Below are 21,122 nucleotides of genomic sequence, written 5' to 3'. Positions count from 1 at the left end.
GCGGTAGTTTTGTAGCAAATAATGTAACATGCTAAAACAAAAGCAGAGAAATTCCTTCTTACTTTCAGCACTCACACAAAAATCGCTCTTTTATTAACATATCTTAAATATTTACAATATTTTTTAGTCATTGATGCTAGTCCTACAGCTGCATTTTAACTTACAACAATCTGAACAGCTCAGTGTCACTCGTACTTGTTAATTATCTACTGAGAAACTTTGAGAAATTGTTCACATTTTTACTCGAGTGTATCACGATTTGCAAATTCCAGCTGTTGATCACTGGCTTTCACAAAGCGCAAAATCATGCAGTTCTCTCCTTTAAATGTGAAAATCGCGAGGAGTTATTCAATGAATGCACTGAAGATCGATCTTCAAAACGTCGATACACAACAGCCTGTCAATACAGCGTGAATACATCGCGAAAAAAACTCGTCTTATTTACAAAAATGCATTAAGGAACGTCTTTAATATCACGTCGTTCGTTTTTATGAGAAATTTATGTAAAAATTTCTGATTAACTTATAACTTTGATTAAATCACAGTGGACATTTTCTTCTGGAGGGCGAATAGCCCACGCTTTTCTTCATCTCTTTCATCACCACAATAGCTGTCGACCTACTTCCAGTACAATGTAAGATGAACGGGAATTATTTACAGGATGAATTCATTCAGGAGAACTGCCACCTTCCGCACCCGAGGATTTGACGATCTTATAAGTGATCAGGTATTCTGGATAAGCCTACAGTGACGATAATAACAAAAATGTTGTTAGGCGTGTAAACAAATTGTAACCAGAGTGCAACTACACAAGGATATAAATGTAGTGGATCACAGCAGTGCTAACATTAGCCAAAATACTTAGGAAACCAAATTCCACTCTGCCGGTACAAATATTATTGATTCTCTAAAGGTCACTTAATCACACAAACGTCACACACAGACACCCCCACACTAAGCTGAAGACTCTGAAAGAAACAGCATCATATCAAAGGGCACCCACACCTGCATATGAAAGAGCAGAGGCAACGAAGCGTTATGAACGTGGAGGGAAGGGGAAAGGTCGTAGTTCCCCGAGACAAGCGGATACCCCTTTCACAAAACGTCATTTGAATATTTGGCCGGTGCACACAGGCACAATGGCCGGAGCTGTTAAAGAAAAAACTTTCTAAAACTCATAATTTAGTAAAACGCAATCCTGACGATGAGACCTATGATAAGTGAAACATTTCTCAAACCAATTTTAGCCAGCGATTGTGGTATTTTTGGCACCAGAACTGGGAGAGGGGAACAATTCCTCTAAAAAAATTCGTTTAAGGGGTATGGAGGGGGAGAGGGGGGCCTACACACCCTGTTCCCATGCTCCACCGCCGGTTGTTAATATGACAGTATTTTATAAATCAGCTATTACTATTTGCTATCGGAAATGGATGGTGCAAACAATGCTTGTGTACCTGTTCTCCTCTGTATACAACATATTCTGCGAACGAGAGTCCCTCCGAGCTCGGACGACCGATCACTGAGTGATGCCCTGGAGGTGCATGCGCCATCTTGACGGCAGAGAACTGGTAGAATGGCTTACCAAGAGCCACACGACATAGCAGCAACTGCCTGATGATTCAGATATACATGAAAATCACATGTGACAATATTGTTTTTCTTTGGACCGCCGGCTGGACGTTGCCTTAACCCCTTTAAGCATCTAATTTCGTACAATAGTATCACCCCTGAATCAAATATTCTGGTCACGAATGTAAAAGAATATAAAAGAAATGATCGCGGGGTCAAGAAGCTCTTGCTTATTAACCAAATTCTCCTAGTAAGCAACATAGGAAAAGTACAGAGAACAGTACGGAGGACTTGCAAACTGATGTTAGGGTGTAACGAATTTAGGGACTAGGTCATGGTTTAACCATCGAGGAATATTATGGCTGTCGAGATTTCCATTTCCAATCCGGGGCAATCGCCTCCATGGTTGATCACCCTCGTTCCCTCGTTCCCTCTTAGTTAATTGTTTTCGTTTTGTGTTCTTTTACCGTATCAAACTATATTTTGTCAACACCTTCCTGTTAACGCAAATTGTGCACAACTCAATATATGGTAACTGTTAACCCACCTCCAGATGTTAAAACGGTCTTAATAAAAACGACTTTCGATCACATAAACGGTTCACTTCCCCACTAACACGCTGACAAAATAACCTCAAGGCGAAAAACATCCGTAAAGTTTTGAACAACAACGCTCGCGAAAAGAGTTGTCAGCGCTCAAATTTTTCCTCAAAAGAAACTACAACTAAAGGGAACATACACACAATCTATTGTTCCAAAACAAAATATATGTATTCAACGTTGTTTACTCCTATCGAGAGCTGTAAGAAAAACTCGCAGTTCGTCGTTACCTTTCGCATAGGTAACAAGATTTGTCCTTGTGGAGAGCACAACCTGATCCTCCACCAATACCATATACATACTGGTTGCTTTTGGAAGAATTTTCCGCAAAGTAAATACCTGAATAGAAAGAGAATGATACAAAAATAGATGCATTATTAACTAAAGTAAAAGGTCTAGTTCAAGTTCATTTGGTTTAAGGAATCGTCTATCCAGTCCTGATGACGACACTATTCCAAACGAACCAATCAGATGACAAATCGATTGAATGTAACCACACTAAAACGAACTGACAATGACAACGGCAATCAGAAGAAATCTCATCAGTATATACTAAAACTGTGGCCAGCATTGAAGGCGTGCTCTGATTGGCTATGTCCTCTGCAAGTAACCTCTGAACAACTTGAGCGGAATTTGCTCCCAAAAATATTGTCATAATTGCAGGAATAAACGAGTTAAAATAATCTTTTTGCACTATATTATCTCACTGTTTTAGTTTATTAAACAACTATTCACTTCAATGTCGGTGGCTAGCGTTGAATATTTACCTCGCCGCTTCGCGGCATGATAAATATCTACCACCAACCACCTCTACTTCAGTGAATAGTTGTTAAATATCTCTAGGAACCAATGAGATCTAAAGGTAAAAACAAGTGAACGACATCGAGCGCACAAAAACGCAGATAACCAAGCCAAGATTGCTTTTAGTCTTCCATCTGATTGGTTGCGGCAAAGCGCAAGTTTACTGAACAGAACCAAACGTAGCTAAAAAAGGAAAAACTCACCCGCGCCAAACATGCCTCCGATATAAGCATGACGTTCGTCAAATCCTTTCTGCAGAATAGCGTGTATAAATGCCGACCCTGAGTTCAAAGACAGACCTGAGATTAATCTTTGAAGATAACCATTCACCTTAATTCGTTCAAAATGATCCACGGACTATAAAAAAAAGCGGTTGGGCGAGTTAGACACTCAGTATCGCATACGTATTTGGTTTCCGAATTTCAGCTTCTGAGAAAGAAGGTCCGTTCACAGACGAATTGGAGAAAGAGTACACTTTACTCAAGAGTAGGCGATATCTTGATATTTCCAGAGTTTCATGACTGTTAAAGATAACGTAGAGCCACGCTATCAATTGCATCGATCGTGACGTTTTGACTGCTATCCAGCCAGTCTTCGTCAGGCGACGAGGTCGAAAGTTTACGTGTCGCCACTTATAGCCCCCTGGTTTGCTGTTATTGGTGTGTTTTGTTTTGTAACCAAGCCTGGTTATAAATTTAAACGCAGGTCACTTTCTGTTACTTTACACAATAACGCTGAAACTGGTTCAAGCACATACCATGAAAAAGCATCCTCTCGTTACTATGGTTGTGGTTAGCTTCTGCAACCTGGAAAAGAAGATGATGCAGTCTGATCCAACATTTTCAGCACTCATGATTTCGTGACGAATATAGACTGATGATGAAAACCTCACCAAACTTGAATGACAACAAACACGTAACCTCTCCTTACTAAAATCAACAAGCTGGAAAGGAAATAATCGATCAGCTTTTGGTTCTCACTCAAAAGGCTCTCACCTCTCTCCTCCTGTACACGTACTTATCCCACAGACGCTTGTTTATAACCCTTTGAATCTGAAAAAGAATTACATCATGCGTATGTATTAGTAATTGCAGGAGAGAGATAATCTATTGCTTGACGCAGCGCAAATGTGGCCAAATGTTTGTGCAGTCGTGTTTCTCTCAAATTTATGAGACCAGTGGGCATAAACAGGGTCGAGTGTGATAGTAACAATTGTTAAAACTGTTCAGATTCTTATATCAACGAACAAAAATTCCGTAAACTACAGAATCCAAAGTACCTTAAAAGATGTGAACAATTGTTTCATTGATATGTAAACTCGTCAGCGTTAACTCTTTCAGGTCTCATAGCCTTGTGTCGCCATCCTATAGGCGAACCTGTTTCGGTCAGACTTACCCTTAAAATATGGTAGGAATCAAAGACCCCTCCGGATTGTCCGCCATCTTTCTTGTGTTTTACTACAGTGCTCTGCATCTACAGGCAAAAAAAGTCAGACATACTCACAGGAATAGGGATGGGACTCGAGTGAGAGCACCCCTCCTCTCTCTCTCCTACATTTATAGAATACCCTTTTTTTTAGGGGGGGGAGGGGGAGGGGGAGGTAGGCAAATCACAAAACCTAACTGGTAAAGCGTTAGTGACCTATAGCCATATTGAGGTGCTAAAGTTTAGATTACAGCAATCAAATTAATACAAATTCATAACATAATGGTTAGAGAACTTTAGGATTCGAGGGCACGCACTCGAACAATTGTTTGCTGGTCGCTACCATGAAAATCTTTCTCGTTTTATCTAGAAAGAAACACATTAAATACCTCTTCCGCTACTGATACATAGTCTTTATCATCCACTGACAACTCGTAAAAAACAGTTCCCTGTTGGTTGGAATAGGTGAAGGGACCACCGCCTAAAACATATTAAAACAGTACTTATGTTAATACCTGAGCCACTGCGGGCCCTAAGACGCTCGTGAATTCTTCGTTAATCTCAGTAACAAATACGTCACAATTTTCCATGTATTTTAATATCTCTACATCACGGGCAGCATGACAAAGCTCACCAAGTTCTGGTAGTCCAGACAGTTTCTCCTTCACCGCCTTAAGGATTTTATGCCTGTGCCCAAATGCATGGATACCAATCTCTTTCAGCTCCTCGTGGCCCATATCAACCAGCACATCCCAGGAAATCTGGGTACCACAAAAAAAGCCAACAAGTCATTACAGAATGTCAAACTCAGGACTAACAAACAGAAGAAACTTGTAATAAAATATGTGTTTATTGTTCATCGTGGTGTAAGATAGGAGATGATCTTTGTTCGTTAGTCTCATGATAGAGTCACTTTTGATGTTGATCGCGATCAAGTGACTCTATCGTGAGACAAACGAACAAAGTTCATCTCCAGAAGAAAATTTCTTAAATAGAAAGTTTCATATTCTAAGACCTTTTTACAGTTCCTAACCTGCTCCTTTTCAAATATATCCTTCAGGTTATTCAGTTGTAAGCTGTCAAGGAAGTCACCAACATCAAGATCCAAACCAGGATGACCTTAAAAAAGATATGTTCAAATCATCACCAGTGTAGAAATTATGAAATACAAAAAGGCACTCGAGGCAGTGGTCTACGGTCTCTCCAATGGTAAGAATTTCGCAACAATTGTCACATAAAAGCCCTCCCCATTCTCCACTCCCACCCCTCCATCATTTTATGCTGGTTAGACGCACCCCCCCCCCCATGTCTAGCCCTTTACATGAGAACATCGCTTGAAAGGTTTTTGCATCCCACCCATTCCTTTTTTGACTTTTTGTTTTTTCTTCAAATCAATCCCCAGAAAAAGCTGAACAAATAGAGGATGATACAAAGACTTTGTACTCTCTCGTCGAGCACCATGGACAGTAAAAAGCCTGCTGTAGAGTTAAGAAATTGTTTTTCTTGTGATAAAATAAAGAGCGCTTCCTTATCAGCATTCTGCGAACTTTTACGTATTCCGGTAGTTTATCCCTTCAGTTGTAAGGCCACCAAAAGCTCCTTCTGAATTTTTATAAGCACAGGAATTATAAAGGCGTATTAGAGAAGAAGAAATATTTACCTGGTATCATAATCCGTGTCTCTCCACATCCCTGAGCTTCGGCAATGGATCGCTTGTTGACGGCTCCATCTCCTGAGCCTGCAGGACTATTAGCCAGTAAGCTAGCATTGGCCTGCGACAGTGGCGGAGAGGTGTTGCTGGTGTTGCTGGTGTTGCTGGTATTGGGTAAGGGGACGCATTGCTGTTTGAGGGTGTGGTAGGGGCCGGGGTACTCGGGGGGCTGGTACTTACATGGGCCATCATAGCGTCACTCAACAGACACTTCACATCCTCCGCCTGTCATGAAAGAGAGAGATGCGTAAGAAAGGTTATTCATGGCAATCGGAATTGACACTACTTAGATGGGAAACTTCACGATATTTCAGCAAATTTGTACAACGAGGAAAACCGCCTTCGACAAAAAAAAGAGGTTCCAGGCTATTAGTTCAGCAAGAAAGAAAACACACACACTCACGAAAAAGCAAAACGCAAAACACATTAAACCAAGAGCAAAGACGTCTAAGTTTGAGAAGAATATTATGGACTGAAAATGACAACCTTGCACCTAAAAATTTTCGATACCCCAACCGTAGTACCTAAATATTCCAACAACAACAACAAAAACAAAAACAGAGAACTGAGCGAGTCGGTAGCCTCATGGCGGGTGCGTTTTAAAACACGACCCGTCGCAGAAAGAGATATTCTACAGTCATCCTTCTAGAAACTGATAATTTCATTTGGAGTTCCTTACTGTGGCAAGATCCAGAGCTGTCTGTGCTTCCTGATTCTTCATGGTGGGATCTGCACCATGAGCCAACTAGGAAAATGGAAGAATAGAAGAAAATCGAAGATTAACTCTAAATTTTTCCATGGAACCAAGCGCGCATTACGTACCTATAATCAATAAAAATTACAATACCCCAATTTCAAATAATTAGTACATACAGAAGATGGAGCAATTTTCAGTTCTGTGTCGCAAATAACCCGGTATTGCTGTGGTTATGTTTCCGTACGAAATAAAGTGGTTGTTAAAGAAAAATCGCGTTATCCTCGTACCCAATCATGAGCACAAGAAAAACCAATCGCACCACAGTGAATTCCCTCGCTGATGCTACATCTGGGTTTTAAGTGGTTCCCTGTGATGTTCTCCTTTATTTTATTTGCTTATGTCCTGATTTAAGATTTCGCTCATCAATAACAGAGAGAGGCATTAAAATGATCTAAGTTATCACACGTACCAGTAAAGCACAGAGCTGAGTTCTTCCCTTCTGGGCGGCTTCGTGTAGTGGAGTAAAAAGCCAACGGTCAGTGGCGTTTACATCGGTGTTATGTTTTATGAGAAGAGACGCAATATCCACATGCTAAAATAAACATCAAGTACTCAAGTAAGAAATCGAAATCAAACATGTTTGAAAATGCTGTGTTCAAGCGCTTATTTTGTCCGAGCAATTTTCCATTGAGTGTCGAGAAGACTCCAAGATTGCCTTAATTTTACTTTACTTCGCTATGTGATTGATCCCGAAAATTCGCGCTTTTTTCTAAACCAATCAGATTCAAAAGTAAAACCGATCATGATTTGGTCCTGCGCATTTCCCTAGGCTCCAAGCAGGTTGCTTGTTTTCACGTTGAGTTCTCATTGGCTCCTGGAGATAGTTTCTTCTCTTCTAACTGGATGTTGTAGGAGTTTTAACCCCTTATCCCCAAAGAGTGACTAGCATCCAATTTCTCCTTACAATATCACCCCAAAATCACACAGTAAGGTAATGAGAATAAAGAAAATGGTAACCAATTAGAGAAGCTCTGGATTATGACACAAATTCTCCGCATCAGCACCTTAGAGAATGTATAGGGAACAGTATGGAGAATATACATACAGATGTTAGGGTGGAGAGGGTTAATTTTGGTTATAAGTCCTGGGGCGCAATTCTTCAAAGACCGTTATAACCTTTAGGGGTAACGGGCCCAACATAAAGCAACACAATAGGAGTAAACTTACGCCATAAGAAGAAGCGTTGTGTAATGGTATCAACCCTCCCTTATCCTGAGCATTTACATCAGCTCCATTCTCCAACAGATACTCGGCAACCTCAAAATGATTGTAACCAGCTGCAGAAGACAAAGGACGTAACAATTAACCGTAAAGGAATCAGGGACAAAAGAAAACGTCCTCATTCGACTACACGTGATATCAACATGTCATCTCTCTAACGTGGCTTTACTCATATTTCATCGCACTTAAGGGGACAAAAACACCTCCAAATAACCTTTCTAAACAGTTACAGTTGAGAAAGACCTTTCGTTTCTATAAATAATTCGTGATTATTGATTGTTGAGTGAAAAAACTGAAATGATAAATTGATCAGTATTACGAATTTGGAAAAGATGCTGTTTGAAGCATTAGACTCTTGTTGTTCGCACGAGTGTTTGTACAAATGAACTAATCAAACAAAATGCACTCATGTACCAGCAAGATGCAGAGGAGTCGAGTTGCGTCCCTGAGTATCTCTACAGTTGATATTTTCCGGCGTGGACAGTTTCATGACCTAAGAAAAGTACACACATTGTTACTCATTGCCATGTCTTCACCTTTAACATAAGAGCACAGATATACCAATGGGGAAATGTTGCTTTAATTCGTACACTGCAATAATTACCCTTGTTAAGTTTCCCTTCTTCGCTGCATCAAGCAAAGCCGCATCGCCTGCCACAAAAGAAAAAAGCCAGTCTCACATTTAATACTTTTTAAAACTATTAAATTCAACACAACAGAAGTACACCACTTCATCTCAATTTTGCCGTAAAGTTAAAGAATTTCACCTCTCAGTAAGTCTGCTACATCAGCGTCTCCTTCTTTCACAAGGTCCAAGGGAGTTTGACCATCGCGAGTTTTCTTTAGAGGATCAGCTCCATGCTGAAGAAATGAGAAAACAAAGAAGCCACATCATAATTTGTGAATATTAATACTAAGTTTAAACAGCAGTCCGTGATATTCTTCTCCATCCTTAACCATGTTTGTTTATTCATGATTAATCATTTCTATGTTTGTGTTATTCTATATTACCAGAAATATACCTTCAGCAAAAGCCGGCAGATCTCAAATTTTCCTTTAGCGGAAGCTTCATGAAGTGGAGTAAACTTCCAGAGATCAGCAACATTGACAACAGCACCATGCTACATAATAGAAAAGAATGAAAGATTTCAAGCAACCCATTTCTTTGTTTAGAATCACATTACAGCATTTGTGTTGGAACGAAAGTTGCTCAAAGAGAACGTTCCTATTATGCAAATCTACCCTTTACACACCAAGATTAGTAATCATATCGTCCAGACTGTTCTCTTTACAGTATATCTCCCATGGTACTGATTTTGAGAATTTGAGTGACAATCAGGAACTTCTGAAATTGGTGATCATTTCCTTTATTTTCATGACCTCAACTTATGATTAAAAGGTAGTACTAAAAGGTGAAATTAGAAGCTTATCACGCTTAGCGGTTACAGCATTAAATTTATCTCAAGAGTGGTCAATCTGTCATTTCAACCCTCACTAAAAATAGATGATTGCGTTTCTAGGAAAGCTGACCTCAAATAAAGTAACAAATACATGGTCACTGCCGTTAAGTTTGTTTGCATAGTGTAGGTGTCTCTGCATTACCTTAACAAGTAATTCAGCTACTTCATAGTGGCCGTAGGAACAAGCATTATGTAGTGGTACCAGCCCTCTGAAAAAAAAAATATGAAGGAGAGAAAAAGCGAATTTGTATCACACTTCATGCCCACACTTTATATCTAGTAATTTTGGTCAACTAAAACAGAAAGGGGAAGGGGGGCATCAATTCATGGCTTTATCTGAAAAAAATTCAATCCCTATCAAAGGGTATTTACCAAAGTTGAAGTGGACACTGTTGAATAATCCCCAACAGGAAATCAAGAAGATCAATTAACAATCATAGCCAGCTTAAGAACATTTTCTAAAAACTACTGCACTGAACATCAAAGCAACTCTCGTTTTCTTTCATTTTCTTCTTCAGAAAAGACAAAAATCTGTGCCAAAGCCATTTTGTAAATTACTGTAGTGGTTTAGTGTTTGAATCATCTTGCACAAGGTGATTATGGCAGGATACTACATAATACTCAACATTCATGGCAAATGTATCTCTAAATTCACCAAAACTATTACAATTCAATGAAAATATGTTTTGAAATTTGTTACCCCTTGTCTTTAGCATGAACATCAGCTCTATTCTGTAGCAGATACTCCACTACTGCCACTCTGTTGTAACCAGCAGCAAAATGAAGAGGAGTGCTGTGCCGTCCTTCAAGATCTCTACAGTTTACAGTTTGTGGGGTGCACAGTTTCTAAAACATAGGAAGCGTCAAGTTAGGGTATTGATGATAACTGATAAACATTATGAAAAAAATGATCATATGTTGTTGATGACTGCATGTATATTAGAAAATTTAATTACAAACTGAACTTAACAGCCAGGTTTATTTTTTTTATGTACAACCAACAACTGCTCATGAAGTACATTTCCAGAAAACACCCATGAACTAAATTGGCCTGCAATACAGGCTTGTCTTTTGTGTGCTTTTAGGCAGGGAGCAGCAATGTCCAGGCAAGCATGAAATTAGAGTTGTGCATGGGAGGAGGAACTTGAAAAAGTGGTGTATGTGGCATGTCTGGTTGCAGCAAAGTAACAACAGGTACACAGGGACCAAGTTTTTCCTTTTTTCCCTTTCTCTCCTATGACTCTCCCTATGAAATACCTTTATGGCTTACCTAAACTAAATTGAAAACACAATATAGTGCCCCACATTCTTCAGGCTAGCCCCAGCATACATTATTGGACATTCCAGGGGGTGCACAGGGTATTATTCTCATGAAAATAAACAAAAACAAAACAGAAATACCATACAAGTTTACCTTTACAAGTTCCATGTCACCTGATTTTGCAGCCTCAAGTAATTGCTTCTCCACATCTGAACCAGTTGAAGGTGGATCCTCTGAAAGAGACTCCTTTAAATCAGTACTCCTATATGATACCATCTAAATGGCAACAAAAGGTAATTTCTTTTACCTTGTAGAATTTTTTGAACAGGTTCCGAGGCAACTTCTGCTGCAGTATGGCCTTGAAAAGATCGCAATCCTATGTCTGCACCATGCGTAAGTAGGACTCTGCAAACTGACATCTGCCCAGCAGCTGCAGCACGATGTAAAGGAGTCTCTCCTAGAGCATCGACTGTATTGACCTGTGCCAAAATGAAATGTGAAAGGTTGAATAAAGCAATAACTCATACCTCACTCTGGAGGGCTGAAACGTTAGGCTGAACGTTAGGCCGAAACGTTAGGCTGAAAGCAGAAACTAGACTAAAGTTAATCTTCTTTATTCTCCCTAGTGATCACAACACAGTTTTATTCTTTTAAATGATAATAATAATGTCCTGTTAGTCTTAAGCAAAGGTTTGGATTTCAAGAACATGTGGTTCACTTCTCAGTAAACTATCTTTGGTTCAAATAAAGGCTGAAAATTTGAATGAACAGAATGGACATGCATGTAGATACCAAATGTAGTTGTAGCCCATCTGCTGCATGCCAGCTCTTGTTGATGTTCCCATAGAACACTAAACCTATCACAATGGCAGCTGGCCCTTACCTTAGCACCATTTTTCATCAATAGTTCCACAGCATCAAGATGTGACTTTTCTGAGGCAATGTGAAGAGGTGTCAAGGAGCTTTAAAGAAACAAATTCATCAACAATATTACTTTCCTACATAAACTAAACCCTGAAGATAGCTGGAAAACTCACAAGGAGAAAAACTAATTCATGTAATGCTTACTCTTTGTTTTGTAAGCTTGTGTCTGCTCCTTTCTTCAACAGTAATTCAATGGCAGCTTTCCTTTTTTGACAAACAGAACCTACCGTAAGGTGCTAAAAAGAAAAGCAGGTACATTGTTAATAAATGTTGTGTACATTATGTAATTGAATGCATAAGTTATTGTAACTTGTCTAACAAAGCCAAATCGATAATAAGTTAATATTTAATTCAACAAAGACTTGGCAGGGTTCTCAGTAGAATTTTGTACAGCCGTTGCTTTGGTAGTTACAGGCGTAACCCTAATATACACGCCCTTTGGGCGTGTAACTTGGGCCCATAGGGCCAAGCTGCTAGGGGGGTCTGGGGGCATGCTCCCCTGGGAAATTTTTTATTTAAGATGCTCAGAAATGCTTTTTCCTTCATTTTGGGGGCATATTTTCTCATTTTCTCCAAACCAGTTTAAGTACATTTTGTAATCTGTTCAGTGGCTTTGAACTACGGAAAGTTGAAATTATCTCTTATCAAACTGAAAACTACACTGCAATATTCAATGAAATATTAACCTGCAATAACAATGCTTTGCTTTCTGAGTTAATGGCATTCATTTTATACAAAAATAATTATTAGGTAACCAGTCCTCTCCAAATGGGGGCACCCACTTACAAAAACTAATTCTCAAGGCCACACTGACCCAGTAACTGCTATATATCTAAATGAGAAAGAGTATAAGATAGCGCAAATATTTGTTAATGAATGAATCGGCCATGTTTTTGCACGTGGAAAGACGACATCTGCGAGAGGCCTGGGTTCAAATTTACAAATTCAATATGGCGGCCATATTCAACGTTGCGGAGACGTGAAGCGATTGTTCGGTTATTCTATGGTCTGCAAAAAGGCTATTCACTTTGACAACTAAAACCGAAGAAAGGTACATTGCGAAAGCAACTAACAGTCAATAGTTTACCCAGCAATTTACTCAAAAAGCCGTTCTTTTATTTGCATTTGATAGACGAATTGATCTACTGGTTGAAGCACTTTGACAGCCGTAACACTTACCTGTGACACCCGTGACAGGTGTTACGGGTTACGGGTTCAACTGAGAACCCTGACTTGGATTCTCTAAAGGGTGTAGGTGGGTAGAGGTTTCAACTCTGTCCTGCCAAGGGTACATCTTGACAGGGTCTCAATTTTAGGTAAATTTACAAACAGTGACAATCACAACATGTTATTAATTTAGTTCCTTGCCCTAACCCAGCAACCAAATGTATGATTCTTGTCTTAGACAGCAAAAATAACTGTCTATATTCACAAATAGCAGCTTGTTATCAGGAAACCACATATGCTCACCAAAGAACTCTCAAGAGTAAGAGGGTGCTGGAAGTTAATGATCTCTGGGGTGATGTGCTTCTTCAGTTTCGTACAGTCACATAACTTGGCTGCTTCCAAAAGCTGATGACCCTTAAATTCAACTGAAAAGGAAGGAAAGATCAAATTAACAATATTAAAAACAAAAGATAGGTTATAGCTAAGTTGTCTCAGCAAGGGTAGGAGCTTTGTTTGAGTTTGAATTAGGACAATAAGTATTAAGAGGGGACTAGTTAAAAAAACTCTAACTTTCCTTTGGAGAAAAAAAAGTCACTGCTCAGTACAAAAGAAGTAAAAAAAATTACAAGTTTACACAAAAGCTAAAATGTTATTATACAAATGCACCTATCATAGAGCTGCCAGTAAGAGCTTGTTCATTGTAGCTGATCAAAACTGCTGCCTAGTTCACAATAACAGGTTAATAAGTGCAAACTGATTCCACATTCAGAATGCTTATGGGAACTTCACAAAATGCTTGAAACAACTCAACTGATTAATTACCAGTCTTGCGTTTTATCTGACCAAACAACAAGGTGTGCACCACGACCTAGCTACCCACTATTACTTTTCTGCCTTTCACTGCCAAAGTTATTGACAGGCTTGCTATCAGGTTCTAAGATATGGCTGAAACACAATACTAAAGAACAGCCTCGAATGGAGCATGCATGTAAACAGCACATACAAGAAAGCTTATCCTGAAGTTCTCTTGTTGGAGCAGCATCAACAGCAGCCTTGGAGTGACAGTTAAGTAATGTGGGGTCAGCACCATGAGCTAGTAGCAAAGAACACACTTCCACCCTAAAATAAAAAGGATGAAAAGGCTTCAAGAATGGTCAAGACAAACTCATTTATTAGGAAACTCTTCTTTTGCACTAAAAACACACATATATATAATTATACATATATATTTCTCCCTTTTTCAAGTTTGATATTCTTCGTTGACCATCTGTGCCAACAAAAAAAAATTCAAAAGGAGTACTTTGAGCACTCAAATGTGGTAAGATAAAAATGAAAGACAGATGGCCCTCCTTCTCAATGATTCAGGTCTGTAAGCTACCAACAAGAGGAGCAGCCTCTTCCATAGATTCTGATAAATAATATTATTATCAACTGCTGTTTATCAGCTAATTTTAAACACAGTTCATTTACCTTGCTTTGGAAGCTGCCTCATGTAAAGGAGTAAACTGCCACAAGTCCATGGCATTAACACTTGCACCATGCTACAAAAGAGTAAAAGATATCAAACTTTCTAAAATAAGACTCATACAAACACATCAGCAAGTATAAAAACATCATAATATATAAACAATATCCTTTTTTTGGCATGAAAAAATGCATGGATATTTGTTAGCAGAAATTATCTGTTCCAAGATGCAAAAATTTTTTGAGAGCAAAGCTCAAGGAAAACTGTGAGCTTCAAGGAAGAGATAATGTCCAAGTTTTAGCTGGGGAATATCCAGTCCTCTGAAGCCTTGAGACAAATCATGCAAGCAAAAATATTTAATGGATCATAAATAGAATATAGCCTCTATTTGACACAAAAACATGCAAGGGTATATTTCCTTGGATGTATCTGTTCTTTGAAGCTCAAAGTTTCCCTCAACTTTGCTTTCAGAAAACTGTTCATATCTCAAAACAGATTATGTAAGGAGACAAATATCTGTGCATATTTTTGCACCAAATGGAGGCAATGGTATTTATCATCCTTCAAATATTTTGGTAATGTGCCAGAAAAATGTCAACATACAGCACACTATTTGCTAAGTAGAATGCTTACTGTTCAGTGTTCTCTAGTAGGACTTAATAAACAGACAGATATGTCCATTCTTCAGTAACAATAGCTAGACCTTCTTTCATCTTGAATTAAATTTCAAATGAACACTTTCATGGCAATATATGCAAGGTTTAAAAATTGGGGAATATCAATTGGGGTATATCCTCTTATATTTCCCAGTTTTAGCCAGGGCATATTCAACCATATGATACTTTTAGACCAATCATGAGCCAGCAAAAATATTCACTGAATTAAAACTGTCATAATTACCACAAGTTTGAACAAAAGTATTCTTTAATTACCTTTATTAATAATTCAGTGACATCATAATGTCCATATGAACAGGCATTGTGTAATGGCACCAAACCACTGAAAAAAAACATTAGATAGGTGTCAATAATAATCAATAACAACATAAAATCTTAACTCTAAATAGTGAAAATCCGGCTTAATGTTACTTTATAAAAATAATTAAAGTAATCAAGTCAATCTGACCAGTCTGAAGTCTTATCCCAAACTTTTTGACAGGCTGAGACAAGAGGCTGCAGTGTATATAAAGGTTATTCACGTTTGTATATGTTGAATAAATCCTAAAAATTGAACCAAATTCTCATGATCCCAATCCAAACATTTATCATAATTCACTTATAATTTATTTTCTCAATCCAAAACCAATGAAAGGGAAGATTACCTATAGTTTGGTTTTCAGATAACTTTCAGACTTGGCAAGTGTCAATTACCTTGAATTACATGTACAAGTTCACTCACCCTTTGTCTTTGGCATGTACATCTGCTCCATGTTGTAACAAAAGCTGAACAACTCTGACACGGTTATAACCAGCAGCTAGGTGGAGTGGAGTTGACTGACAACAATCAAAGAACAATATTCAAATAATAACCAAGATAGTGCATCCTTGAGAAACTATTACATGTTATTCAACAAGACTGAATGGGTTGTAACTTGATGTAGTAGTTTCACTAATAAGATGATGTGTGGAGGGGGAGGTAACTGAAACAAAAGACTGAATATTTTTTAAACATATTTTTCCTTTATATTCTTTTTACACAGGCTTAAGCTAACCTTCCTTCCATCACTTGCATGGCAATTAACATTCAGAGGGGTAAGAAGAGACATGAGCTTCTCTTCATTGCCACTTCTACAAAAAAGAAAACAAACAAAAGAAATTAATAATTTGATTGATTGACACATTTTTACATGTTAACCATTCTCAAAAGCATGTGCACCACAGTAAACATAAATCAAGACAACTTTCAAAAGAAAGATGCTAAACTATTTCAAAAATGATAATGACTACAATAGCTGTACACTTAAACACATGAAAATCACCATGACAAAGTGAAAAAAAGAGAAAATGAACTAAGCAGCAATCAGAAAGAACAAAATAAACATTCAGACATAGTGCTTGTAGGGCTTAATCGAATGTTCAACCACAGCATTTTTGACTAAGCCCACTTTCAGTAATTAACTTCCTTGTATCACTGTGTTGACATTGACCTGCAAGAGCATCAGTATTATAGTCAAAGGGACTTGCTCACAACCCATTAGGGACCAATCAGGATGGTAATGCAGAGGAAGACATTAATCCATAGTGAATTTATATCTTTAGTTAGAATTTTGCAGACAGCTGGATGTGTTCACTGTCTCTTACAGTGCCACACCTTGAGTTCAGCATGAGTTCCAAATTGATACTAATAAAATTGCATCCAAGTTTCTGTCCTCAGACCACACGAATTTTTGGTGATTTCACATTGCTGTTTTTGCAGAGGACGGCTTGGAAACATACACAGTTTTAAAACGCATGCCCTGAGCTATTGTTCTGCCCATTAAATCTTTTGTTTTGCCATGTCCTAGTTGCCATTGCAATCCCTGTTTACTGAAGGTCCCTATTAATTTGCATATGACAGTTGTTCTGCATGCACATACCTTGCAGCCTCCAGTAACTCATCCTTCTTATACTCCCCTGAAAGATGAAGGAATTCATAAAGGGAGATATTAGTTGAAAAAAACTACACTTCAAGTGATATCCCCAGTAATATCTTAACAATGAAACAAGTAAGAAAAGTATCTGGTTTTACAAGATTAAAAGAGTAAAAGGGCCAGGGAGTGGACTGGGTACACTGTATGGCCTATTTAACATAAAAACCAGAAAATACTTTGTGAAAAACCCATACCTGTCAAAACTAGTTTGGCAGATGCTTCAGCAACATCTAGTGCTGTCTTCCCATCTGTATTTCGAATGTTAGGGTCTGCACCATGTTGCAGAAGAACTATTGAATAAAAATAAGAATTACAAGTAAAATTCAAAACAATTTTTCTTCCTTTTCATTTGTGTGACCTGCAAAAAACTGCCCAGAAATAAAGGTCTGCTCATGTGTTATACCATCTAACTGTGTTCTGTTATAAACAATAGTCTGTTCCTGTGTAGTTGTGTTTATGCTCTTTCAAGCACAAAAAACATTCTTTGCTTGTCTGATCTGTTAAAAAAAGATTCCCTAATAAAATGAAATATAATTGCAGCAATCACATTACTTTATAATCATCTAGTTTGATTATCCTGAGACCTTATGAATTGTCAATGTCTCGCAGATTAATTATTTGCCTTCAGCTTTGGCAAATAGTCATCTACTCACTTCTGACCAATCTTATCAGGATATTTTGCTCTGCCTTACATAGTATTTGATAATCATTAAATAAAGGAGATAAACAGTTTACATGTGCAATTATACTCATATTTAAGTTGCAAACAATCCAAGAAACTTCTGTAGTTATTAATAACAACACAGACTGTAATTAAGCTTGAATGGATTCAAAGACCACATTTAAGCAAAGTAACCAAGGTTGACATTACAATCATACAATGATATTTTCTAAACCCTCTACTCAAAATTTTTTTTACCACAATTGGCAGTAATGTCACAACCTGATTGGCTAATCTGCTGTTGTAAATAGCAAGAGTACAGACAACACTGCTCACATCAACATGTCATGCAATGGTCGTATACTGAAAGAATCATTTTATTTGACGTCTTTGTTTTTAATAAGTAAAACCAAATCAACTGTGGTTCATTCAATGGACCTTGAGTATTTCAGAGGACCTGGAGTATCCTTAATAAACAACATGCAAAACCAAGGGATCTGTAAGAAAGTGATTTTTACAACAAGCTGCACTACTGACCCACACAAACATCCACTTTTCCTTTCACAGCAGCCTCATGTAAAGGGGTATAATTCCAGTTATCTCTTGAATTAGGATCAGCACCATGTCGCAGAAGTAATCGTACCACCTCCGCATGACCAAATGAACAGGCATTATGAAGTGGTATCAACCCTCCTGAAATACCAAATTGATCCAAACCAATTAACAAAGTTACATTTACCGAAGATTCATAAGCAAAACTGATTGACCCACCATTTTGCTCTACATAAAAGAAAAACAATAACTGACTAAATTTCAGGCAAATGGTCGCGCAAGAGAGAAAGAAAACAATGAACTGAAAAGACAAGTTCATAGAGTGTAGTTCTGAGCTGTAAAAGTTCAATACCAATATGTTCATATTAAACGGGTATTAACAAACATGGAATGTTAGTCTTAAGTCATTGACAAGTTTGGAACAATTTCCAGGGAGGACTAAAGTTGCCTTCAATTGCATTAGTATTGTTTCACTTTGCTCTAAAATTTACTTGTACACTCTCCTATTATTCAGTGAGATGCAAAACTAAAACCAGTGGTAACTTTCTTCCTGATTCAGGCAGTTTGCATGTTTTTACTTTGATTTCTCATCAATATGTTGAGATTCACTCTTTTTAAATAATTGGATGTTGCCTTTTTCTATCCTCCAATTGAACTTCATGACATCAGCTTTTTTAGCTTTTTTTTCCTGTACTCAAATACATGAAGAATATCAATTCTTATAAATATCTACAGGTGTCACACAACACAGACAATAATATTTTTCATTTTGGCTATCCATGATTTTCTAGATTAAAAAAAATTGTATTCAACTGTATCACTAATAAATTCTAAGGGCCACAATAACAGAGCTAAATAAGTCCCTGTTAGGATCAATACTGCAAGGAAACATGGTTCATAAAGAAAACGGCAACATGAGTTATTTAAAATTACAACAAACCACAAGCACACAACCCCAAAATAAGGACAACATCAAAACCAAAAGCAAAATGAACCACATCATCAGCATTTTTATATCAGGACTCTGGACTCTGTAGCATCCTTGCAGAAGAGAACATTTCCCCCACTGGAGTCTCTTTTTCTTTGATCTATAATGCAACTATGGCCACATCATACTTTGCTGTCAATTACTTTCAGAAGCCATCCAACAAGCTCTCATTAGCAATTCAGCATGAGGCCACTTATATCTTGCAGCCTCTCTATTCATGCCACAGTTCCTATGAGAGCTTCCTCCTGGCCATGCCCCATGTCTCACTTGAGCCATCCTGGCTCTGCCCAACAAAGTCTTAAGCCATCTTGGAGTACAACCAAACTTGACAAACCAACAAGACCCCCTTAAAAAATATGTCTATGATTACCCAAAAGTGACTCAAGGTAAAAAAAAAAAAAAAAAAGTGTAGTACTTATGGGTATGGCAAGATGATAAATTGTGTGAAAATGAAAACTGTAATAGTAAACAGATCCTACCATCATCTTTAGCATGCACATCAGCTCCATGTTGCAGCAAGTACTCCACGACTTCTTTTCTTCCAAATCCTGAAATTTAGAAGTAACAAGACAAGCTTTACACACAGAAGGAAAATACTCCTCACTTAGCGATTACGTACACTATAGGACTCTTTCCCTTAGGTACTGGTTTCATGAAAGGTTCTTCAAATCTTACTCCTCAAATCGTCACAATACACCTCTAAGTTCTCTTCATTCCGCCATACATGTGAGCTGTCTCTCAGCGGGGGCAAGAAAAATGCATTGTAAAAATTCATGTTCTTTAAAAGTCACAATGAAAGGCCTTTAAAAAGTGCTATTTATACTTCAAATAATTTAGTTTCGTTTGAACAACTGTCATCACACAGTTAGGTAAGTAAAGAGGAAACAGATCACACAGCAAAAAGAAATTACAATCGAAAACAGTTCAGGATTTCGTAAAATGTCAGCCATACATGCATATCACAGAGTTATCTCTGGCAATAATTTTGATAATTCTGTCCGCTTCGATTCGCTAAAACTAATTCCATGTTTGGTTTATTTCAACACGTTACGCAACGTTTCAACGTAAATCGAGAAATCATTACATATAAAATAAACTTTTACAAATCAGCTTCTGTAAAAATAGAGAAAGCGCTAAAAGTCGAGGTAAAGGCTTGCGAAAGTTTTCATAAAAAGACTACATCCTTACTGCATTCAAGATTACACAAGCTTCTCGTAAATCGCGAAATTTAACATAGCAGATAACTTCGATCAAAAAGAAATCGATCAGATCATCTGCAAAAGAACAAAATGACTGACTTTCTTTCAGAGATGTTGAAATGATGAGAGCGCCATTTGTTTGTTTTCATCGAATTCGCTTACCTGCTGCAAAGTGTAGCGGAGATGACTTTCTGCCGGCTGTATCTCGGAGATTTACATTGGAATTGATGTTAACTATTCTTCTGACTTTTGTTACGTCACCATTTCTACAAGCCTCGAACAATTCTCTTCCCCCTTCGCTAGATTCCGTATCAAAGCTGTGACTACTGTGAAGAGGCTTTCTTGTCGCCATATTGGCTTGTCAGCCGCAAAGCACAATTACGCAAATGACGTCACTATGTTCTAAGATGCCGCTTTTGAATGGGTTAATAAAATTTTCTCAGTCCAAAGGGGTCTCCTTTGGACTGAGAATCTGATGGTTTTCCCAGGGATCAATTCAACACCAGTCATTGCATGGACATTCAAAAGAGTTGTTGAAGAGGATTTCTGTAAACACAAGTTGAGGAAATTTTTATTGGAAGTTGGAAGTTATATTAATACTTTACTTAAGATGTACCTCAAAAGTCATTAGACAGATGTTTTAAAAATAAATAACAGATGCAGGCTTGATTAAACAATTTCAATGAAAATTACAAATAATCATCTTATTCACTTTTTTGATGTCCCATACTGC

General features: G+C 37.9%; 1 protein-coding gene across 1 annotated transcript; it reads right to left on the bottom strand.

The window, feature by feature from the left end:
- Window positions 1–71: 71 nt before the first annotated feature.
- On the bottom strand, window positions 72–20,751 carry LOC131799743 (poly [ADP-ribose] polymerase tankyrase-2). The gene is given in 36 exon segments (XM_059117442.2): window positions 72–742; window positions 1,455–1,611; window positions 2,399–2,507; window positions 3,173–3,250; window positions 3,727–3,775; window positions 3,965–4,021; window positions 4,365–4,442; window positions 4,784–4,875; window positions 5,029–5,155; window positions 5,428–5,513; window positions 6,055–6,180; window positions 6,183–6,330; window positions 6,785–6,850; window positions 7,272–7,394; window positions 8,030–8,139; window positions 8,498–8,576; window positions 8,688–8,734; window positions 8,851–8,944; window positions 9,106–9,204; window positions 9,686–9,752; window positions 10,244–10,389; window positions 10,958–11,037; window positions 11,112–11,283; window positions 11,688–11,766; window positions 11,873–11,964; window positions 13,199–13,320; window positions 13,899–14,014; window positions 14,366–14,436; window positions 15,293–15,359; window positions 15,759–15,853; window positions 16,072–16,147; window positions 16,936–16,972; window positions 17,184–17,279; window positions 18,188–18,343; window positions 19,670–19,738; window positions 20,552–20,751. Coding segments are annotated over 36 exon segments (3,531 nt in total). The 5' UTR covers window positions 20,742–20,751; the 3' UTR covers window positions 72–667.
- Window positions 20,752–21,122: the final 371 nt, after the last annotated feature.

This window comes from Pocillopora verrucosa, chromosome 1 (assembly GCF_036669915.1).
Source record: "Pocillopora verrucosa isolate sample1 chromosome 1, ASM3666991v2, whole genome shotgun sequence".
In the NCBI taxonomy this organism is placed as follows: domain Eukaryota; kingdom Metazoa; phylum Cnidaria; class Anthozoa; order Scleractinia; family Pocilloporidae; genus Pocillopora; species Pocillopora verrucosa.
This window is presented reverse-complemented; position numbering and strand designations above follow the sequence as displayed.